The sequence below is a fragment of the Humulus lupulus genome, chromosome 6 (genome assembly GCF_963169125.1).
Source record: "Humulus lupulus chromosome 6, drHumLupu1.1, whole genome shotgun sequence".
Classification (NCBI taxonomy): domain Eukaryota; kingdom Viridiplantae; phylum Streptophyta; class Magnoliopsida; order Rosales; family Cannabaceae; genus Humulus; species Humulus lupulus.
Window position 1 is genome coordinate 46,025,337 of NC_084798.1, and position 8,785 is coordinate 46,034,121.

General features: G+C 34.9%; 1 protein-coding gene across 2 annotated transcripts; it reads left to right on the forward strand.

Moving 5' to 3' along the window:
- The first annotated feature begins 1,001 nt into the window (after positions 1-1,001).
- On the forward strand, positions 1,002-5,835 carry LOC133782133 (serine/threonine-protein kinase SRK2A). 2 transcript variants are annotated; one of them, XM_062221337.1, is made up of 9 exons: positions 1,002-1,602; positions 1,983-2,057; positions 2,157-2,258; positions 2,500-2,553; positions 2,660-2,752; positions 2,850-2,942; positions 3,706-3,810; positions 3,887-3,985; positions 5,214-5,835. In XM_062221337.1, the coding sequence occupies exons 1-9, from the start codon at positions 1,483-1,485 to the stop codon at positions 5,532-5,534; spliced, it is 1,062 nt and encodes a 353-aa protein (XP_062077321.1). In that variant the 5' UTR covers positions 1,002-1,482; the 3' UTR covers positions 5,535-5,835. The 2 variants fall into 2 exon arrangements, with proteins under 2 accessions (XP_062077321.1, XP_062077322.1); XM_062221338.1 differs by lacking the exons at positions 1,002-1,602; positions 1,983-2,057 and having other exon boundaries at positions 2,249-2,321; positions 2,444-2,553.
- The last annotated feature ends 2,950 nt before the right edge of the window (positions 5,836-8,785 follow it).

Consider the following 8,785-nt stretch of genomic DNA (forward strand, 5'->3'; position numbering starts at 1 on the left):
ATAATGTGGTCTCACTCATAAAACATATATAATACAAATATACCATCAACGGGTCAAAAATTACGAAAATGTCATTTTTAACTGAATCGGGCCTAGAAGCACATTTAATACACTTAAACATACATAAGCAGCTATAACATGATATAACTCATACAATCTGCATACTCACATATTTATTCAATTAATTACCACATAATTACTCTACGTGCCCTCCCGACACGCTAATCAAGACCCTAAGCCTTAATAGAAATTTTGGGATGTTACACAAAGTTTCCGAAAGGTTGTGACCGTTGTTGCCTAAACAATTTAACATTTGTTAAGCAACACGTGTCATGTTCTTATTTGCCCATTTCATAATTTTTCGGATTATTTGCACTAAAAATATGTAATGTTTACAAAATATAACATTTTAATACCTCATTTTTTTCATTTATAGAAAAATACCCAAAAATTTGCTAAAACGTTGTGACTGTTACTTTCAAATAGTTAACATCTGTTAAATGATATGTGTCACCTTCTTATTGCCCATTTCATAATTTGTTTTTAATGAAAAATTAATATAAATGATAAAAGATATAATCTAAATTAATTCTAAATTTTAAAAATAGTGTTGTTTTTTTAAAAAAAAAAAATAATTTGAAAAAATTTAAACAAAATTAGTAGGTGAAAAACTTTTAAAATAATAAAAATTGATTAAAAAAAACATATTTAAAAGACTTAAATCCCTAAAATTGAAAAATGTTGGAAAAAAGTAGATGGGGTTCTATCAGAAAAAAGAGTATTTTTTTTCAGAAGGAACATGAGAAAAGGACAAATCACACATATTAATGTCTCTCTCTCTCTCTCCTTAAAAAATGAACACACATAATATTCCCTTATTCTTTACTCGTGAGATAAAAGAATACTCTCCTTTAATAATAATAATAATGATAATAATAATAAATTTTAATTTTAATAATCGCAATAATAATTCCAGCTTCCACATTCATACATTATACATACCCATTCATACCCTATTTTTCTCTCTATTCTGAAAAGTTTTTTTCTTTATTCAAAAATTTGTTTAGAAAAAAAGAAAAGAAAAGAAAAACTGATAGTAGTGAGTTTGTATGTGAAGAAGATTCCTTGTCTACTCTCTCTTAGATATAAGAAAAAAGAAAAATTATTAGTAGAGAGATTCTTTGCTTTGCCATAGAAATCTCACTCCCCTCTCCACTTCTCAATTCTCCAATTCCCCTTTTATATTCATCTCTCTCTCTCTCTCTCTCTCTCTCTCTTCAATTTCTGATTTTGTTCCATTTCATTGTTTTTTCTCTATCTGAGCTGAGCATCGAGTTAGACACCTGAAATTCAATTTCTTTAACCTTTGAGAAGAACCCACTTCGATCCTCCCTTTCTTCATTATCTAAGTTAAAGGAAATTCCCATATTTTTATAGATAATATCATATATTATTAACATTTTTTTTTTAATTTATACAAAAATGGAGAAATATGAGCTTGTGAAGGACATAGGATCTGGGAATTTCGGGGTGGCTAGGCTTATGAGAAACAAGGAGACCAAAGAGCTCGTTGCCATGAAATACATCGAGCGCGGCCACAAGGTATTTTTTTTCTTCTTAATTATTTTTTAATTTAGTTTATTTGCATGGATGATTTATGTATGTGTGTCGAATTGTGTGTGTGTTTTTTGTAAAGACTGAATTTGGTTTACCCAGAAAGTTGATGGGATAATATATTCTGTTTATATAAGTGTACAAAACAAAAAATTCAAAATTCAAATTGTTTTTTATATTAGAAAAATACAGAATTAAATTATGGGTTTGTAGCACAAAAGTAGTAGAATAGTCTGATTTTTGAGTTATTTTTTTTTTTACTCTAGCAGTCAAGAAAAGTGTTTGTGTGTCTGTGTATCTTTGTTTATATGGTTGTATAAATACATTTTAGTGATGCTTATGATTAAAACAAATTATTTGGTTTGTAGATTGATGAAAATGTGGCAAGAGAAATCATAAACCATAGATCTCTTAGACATCCAAACATAATCCGGTTTAAGGAGGTATGTGCAGGTGTATTATATGGGTTTATTATGTTTCCACTGATGAGTATAGAAAATTCTTCCAAATCCAGTACTCTCACTTGTGTGCTGGAGTTGCAGGTTGTCTTGACTCCTACTCATCTCGCTATTGTCATGGAGTATGCTGCAGGTGGAGAGCTCTTTGAGCGTATCTGCACCGCGGGAAGATTCAGTGAAGATGAGGTCTGATGTTGCTCTTTGTTGACAGTGACACTACTCATGTCATGCTAGATCATTATAGAAAATGTACCATGTGAAATCCAAAATGGCTAGTTGCTTATTCTTTCTTGTAAATAATTGGGGTTCTCATAGAAGAAGAAAAAAATTTGACCATGTTTTCTTTTGCTCTGTTTTGTTGATCATTAAAGACAGGAAATTTATTTTGATGTTCAGAAAATTTTACCATCTTCTTTGGTATATTCAGGCCAGATATTTTTTCCAGCAGCTTATCTCAGGAGTTAATTATTGTCATTCTATGGTAAGGAAATGTAAATTCAATGCTGTTTCATATTCTGTGAAAATGAAGCCTTCCTTTCTTTATTTGCTAACAATTTTATTTTTCTGTTGATCTTGATATGCTGAAGCAAATATGCCATCGAGATCTGAAGTTAGAAAATACTTTGCTGGATGGAAGCCCTGCTCCTCGCCTGAAAATTTGTGACTTTGGTTATTCTAAGGTTTAATGATCAATCAACTTATTGTTGGAAGCATTCTATATTTAAATACATAAAGAAAAATGGAACTTTCCTACTCTCATAAGCTTTAATTGTGCAGTCGTCCCTACTCCATTCAAGACCCAAATCAACTGTGGGAACTCCAGCATATATTGCACCAGAGGTTCTTTCTCGAAGAGAGTATGATGGCAAGGTAATTGGGTAATTTATGCTTATTGTGTATTCATAAGCAATGTGTAAGAACTTTGAACAATTTTTTTTAATCACTTGCCATATTCACAAATCCCTATTTAAAACAATTAGAATTAAGTCCTCGGATTTTATTGAAGCGCTTGCAGAACTATTAACTAGGAATTAATATAACATTAATACCAATATACGCTGCTCCTTTTTCTTAAAAACAATATATTTGCTGGCAATATTATGGTAAGAAAAGGCATCTGGAATCAAGTTTATATTTCATCCATAACTTATTACCCATTTTGCGTGTTGGACACATCATTTGATTTTAAAATTTTGAATTAAATGCAATGGTTCTTTGTAATCCAAATGAATTTCCTTTCCTTAATTTTAGACTCGAAATAGTGATCAAACCATGATATATAACAAATTATCTCAATGAAGAGTTTATGTTATTTCCTTAATGTCATGCCATTTGTTTTGGTTTTTTTTTAACTTCATTTAGTATAATGGTAGTTTTGGCCGCTGTTGAAAATATTTGTGTGCTTCTTTTGTTTTATTATAATTGTGGTGGTTAGCTCTAAATAAATTTTGGAAAATATAAAACTGCTGACTTATGTTAAGTCACTTTTCTAATGATTGTAGTTCCATTTAATTGAGACTTAGGGTTAGGCATATAATTAAGAGTGAATATTAAATTTGTTTCCTTCTGCTTGTGAAGTATTATGTGCAAAGGAAGTTATTCACTGCTGGTTTTACTTCGGTGTATGGTTCAGTTGGCAGATGTATGGTCATGCGGGGTGACTCTTTATGTTATGCTGGTAGGAGCATACCCCTTCGAAGATCAAGAGGACCCAAAGAATTTCAGGAAAACCATTAATGTATAGTACTATTCTTACAAACCTCTTTAAATACTTATTTCCATCTTTTAACTCAATATTCTTCATTCTTCTGCAGCGAATAATGGCTGTTCAATACAAGATTCCAGAATATGTTCACATATCTCAGGATTGCAGGCATCTCATTTCTCGCATTTTTGTTGCAAATCCTGCCAAGGTACTTATGATGCCATTGCTATGTTGCTGACTTCTGTATTTAGATTGAAATTGGCATATCTATGTATGACAAATGACACTTAATTTACTGACTATGTAAATGAAATTTTAGGATATGATTTTTGCACTTTAATTTATGAGTTGATGCATTTTTAAGATCATTTGACATCTTGACTATCTATAAATATATATTTTAAAAAAGTTTTTTCTTCTGTTTTGCATATATTTACTTTGGAACTCACTCATTACACAGATATGTTATCCACCTAGTTCTTGGTCTCTTGTCTACCAAATTGTTGTTAAGCGTAACAGGAGCTTGTGCATCATTGCTTTTTAGAATAAATAATGTTTGACAATTTAATCAATGATCTATGTTGGAATTCAAAAATGGTGATTGCATATTTGAAGTATGTCCTCATCTTTTCCAGCAATCATGCTGGTGAGATTTTGATTGTTGATTTCTCATTAGAAGGTTAGGAGTTATGTAAAGTTTCTACATCTTAACATATTTCAATAAGATACCCAAAGGGTAGCTCAAACGGTTAGGCTTGTGGTATGCTCTCAGAAGGATTAAGGTTCAAGTCCCTCCTAGGTTCCTACATGACAATTGCTACAGAAAAAAAAAATCCAATGAGATAAAGCCCAAGATTTTTGGTGTGACTGAGATTTTGGAAGTTTGGCAAATTCTAGAATGGATGAATAAAAATTGAAAATTACATATTAGTTACCTTGCCTCTAACCTCATGTAGAAGATGTTTTTTTTATATGCGTCAGAATTTATTGAAATTTCTTATACAATAAATGAAGTACCTCATCTCTCTACTGTGATTAAACAGTTTTCTACAACTGTGACATTTTTATTCATAGTAGAAATTAATAAGACTTTTGTTGCATGAGTTTGAGATTGCCTATCACTATGGGATTTAATAGTTATCATACATCGTATGTAACTGTGATAAGCTAGAAGAATATTGAATATATATGCATTTCCTTTTCAGCATATTTTCCCAATTCATAGTAAAAACTGAATTTGGCATTTTTGATATTTCATGACAATTGTAGTTTTTTCTCTTCATGCTACAAGATTTGATTATTTCTTTTCCTTGGAAAATCAATAACTTGCAAGAGTTTTCTTTTGTGGCACAATTCATGTCATTCGGATATTTGCTTTCTGTTTTAATCTATATTCATGGTAGAAACTGTAGCATCTCTAATTTATGTTTTTTCAGAGGATCACCATTAAAGAAATCAAGAACCACCCATGGTTTTTAAAGAACTTGCCCAGGGAACTGACGGAAGCAGCTCAAGCCATGTACTACAGGAGAGAAAACCCAAGCTTTTCCATCCAAACTGTTGAAGACATTATGAAGATAGTGGATGAAGCAAAATCTCCTCCACCTTCTTCCCGGTCAGTTGGAGGTTTTGGTTGGGTAGGAGAAGAAGATGGTGATGCAAAGGAAGAAGCAGAGGCTGAGGAGGAGGAAGAGGAGGACGAGTATGAGAAGAGAGTGAAAGAGGCTCATGCAAGTGGTGAAGTGAATATCAGTTGAGTACCAGATCTGCTCATCCTTTAATTACTAGGAAATGAGGAATTTCGGTTTTCCAATTCTGTTTGTATAAAAGTCTATCTTCTGATTAGAACATGGGATTGAATAAATGTTTGTAAATTTATAGTGTTCTGGTGAAGAAATTGTCTCAACTGTATCTAGAGAAATGGTTAATTATCTTGCTATTGTTACCTTGGAAGTTTTAGGGTTTAAAAGAGATGCTTTTGTGAGTTTGAGTCCTATTGCTACATTAGCCATTATGAAGGAATTATTTTGTTGAAGACCATAAGTGTCTTTCTTGCAAGGAGATTTTCCCCTTTTTTTTTTGTGCTATACCCATAGGAGGCCGTATTTATTCATTTATTTTTGAAGTATTTGATGATATTGGTTCCTAACTATAATTTGTTGGGAATTGCCCCTTAAATTTCAAAGTTAACTATTTACTGTAAGGGATAATAGTAGCAAACATACCAAATCTACTAGGTTGCGAGATGGGCAACAAACAAAGACTTTGGCCAACTTCACTTCAATGAGAGGGGTGGGCTCGCTTCTGCAGGAGGGGAGGGGTGGTGTGAGGTAAAGCATGCAGGGAGGCTTAAGGAGGGGCGACAAACGCGGGATGGCCAATGTAGGACATGGTAGCTTGGTTGAAGAAGATGAAGGAAACAATTAAGGGTGGCTAAGAAATTTGGGAAAGGTGAAGATAAGAGCTAATTTAAATTAGAGATGTAATTGTCTCGTGAGGATATTTTTGTGAGAAACATAAATAGGGGTTTATAGTTAGCAATTACTTTATTATGGGGTATATTTTATGGAGTTTTTCACTACATATGACATACAGTAAAACTTTTATATAAGAATAGTTTTGGGAGCAAAGTAATTATATTATAATTTTGACTGATTATAACTAAATAGAGGCATTGCATACAAAAAAATTTCCTAACAGCAAAAAATATTGACTTTAACAACAATAACTATAATTATTATTCAAAAAATATTTAAGGCTTATAATGACACATTGATTTATTCTTTAGACTTGTTACCATATCATTATATACAGTTAATCTCATACACAATGAGTAGGGAACAGAATGACACTTGACTGTACATATAATTATTCATGTATAGAGGTATATTTCCTTAACACAAGACTTAAAAAATTTATAACTAATTACAATTTAGAGGTTATTCTTATTTATAACTTGTTACATCCAGATTTCGAACATGAGAAGTTATGATTCTGAAATCTAGGCTCGTTAGGTGTAAGCTCGAAATATGCACGATCATCATGTAATCCTTCAGTCAGACCGCCTTATTGTAAATAACAACCTCGAATGTGCTCTGAGCTCGCAATAACCATGGTTTGATACATATATATTTCCCTGATACATCTCTTGCCTTCGGACGAGATGGTTCGAGCTTGGGAAGTGTAAGCTCGAATGAGACGACTTCGTCAATGGTTATTTGTTCTGAGCGTAGGCAAAGTTAGATGAGGAGCTCGTGATTGATGGATAGCCTCGGAGATGTAATGAACTCTGTATCTGAGCTAATCGGTTGCATATGAATGTATTTATTGTTGCAATATCCCAATATTTAAGGGATATTATTTATTTTGTTATCCAATCCCACATTTTATGGGATGTTTCCGTGTACGTAGGAAATAATGCATTAAATAGCATTATATTATTTGATTCACATAATATCTTCCTGAAATACGTGGGAATAAATTCTGTAACCTTCTCTATAAATAGATAAGGAAACTCCATTTGTAAGGGACGGAAGTTCTGAGATCTTGAAAAAAACTTTGGGCAACTATTCTCTGAAAATTTTCCAGGAAACTCCCAAATGCTAACAACACAGACTCGTGGAGTAGGCAGATTTAACTGCTGAACCAAGTAAAAATCTCCTATATTCATCTTCTTTCATTTCCTCTGATATTTTCTTGTTTAATTGCTATCCTTTTCAAGTTGACGAAAAACGGCATCAATAGTTTGGTGATTTCATTGAGAGCCATTAAACAGTGTGTGAATCTGTTTAGTCAGAAAGCCTCTCGAATTAGCAATGGCTGCAAATGATCCCAATATTCCTGAGGAGGAAATCCTAGATGAAGATGAGTACCCCCGGGGCCCTGGAAAGCAACCTATGTTGAATTCTGATCCCGATGAGAGGAGTGGTTCATCCGAATCTCGGGGACCACCTCCTCCCAGGGCCGACGAGGATATGTACTACAATCCAGAGAGATATGTCCCAATCGTGGAACTCAAAAATCACCAACTGCGTAAACAGTTGGCAAAAGCTAAAAAACGCAACGAAGAGCTAGCCAGACTAGTTGCTGAAGCGCAAGCGGCTCAGGCCCCACCTACGCAAAATGCCCAGGCTCCGCCTCCGCGGGACGTTCACGTCCCACCTTGCAGGCCTCGGGGATGGCCACGTAAAAACACAGCCACTAAAAGAGCGGATCAACCTCCGCCACCTGCAGAGTAGCGTGTCCAACCAAGACCCCAGAGAGGTAACCGGGCTGAATGTGCTGCCAACCCAACTGCAGAGGCACCGGCAGGAATAGGGAATAACCGAGCCCCCTTAGAGGCTCGGACCCGAAATCCTGGTGGCACGCATAATGTGCTAGAGCCTGATCGGGCGAATTCAGGACCTTCTAGGCCCCATAATGGACGACAACCACCTTCTCCAATAAGGCACCCACCATCGCCAATAAGGCACCCCTTGCCAGTTTGGAGGGATTCGCAACCGTCCCATCGTGATAGGGAAAGGCAAGCTAGGCGAAGACATGAGAATGAAGAAACTGCTAGGGAGCGTAGGGGTCCCCATCCCACGAGGAGCCAAGTGTCTCGATCTCAAACTATCGAGACAAGGAGACCAGCAGGAAACCCATCTCGTAATAATCATGCAACGAGCCATGTCAACGAAAGCTCGGGTAACACTAGATCCATGAGTATATATAACCTAGAGCCCAGGAACACTGGAAATCGAGGAGATCACCAAGATTTACGGGAGCATTTAAACCATAATCGAGGAAGTGATAATCCCCTGAATCCAGATACGAGAGATCATCTCAACAGGTGCAAACATCCTGCGTCGAGGCGGGGAACTGGAGTTGTAATCAACGATAACCAGTTCCCCCTGATTCAAGCCAGGCCTACCATAGATCTAGTCCAAGAAAGGATTGCGCAGTTGGAAAGAGCATTCAGGCTCCTACATAATGAATGTAGTCGAGAACGGGACTAAGAGTTCGATGA

Coding starts and splice junctions, on each gene's coding strand:
- LOC133782133 (XM_062221337.1), top strand. CDS start 1,483: ATGGAGAAATATGAGCTTGTGAAGGACATAGGATCTGGGAATTTCGGG. Junction 2,753..2,849: donor GTGACTTTGGTTATTCTAAG/GTTTAATGATCA, acceptor TTAATTGTGCAG/TCGTCCCTACTCCATTCAAG. Junction 3,986..5,213: donor TTGTTGCAAATCCTGCCAAG/GTACTTATGATG, acceptor ATGTTTTTTCAG/AGGATCACCATTAAAGAAAT.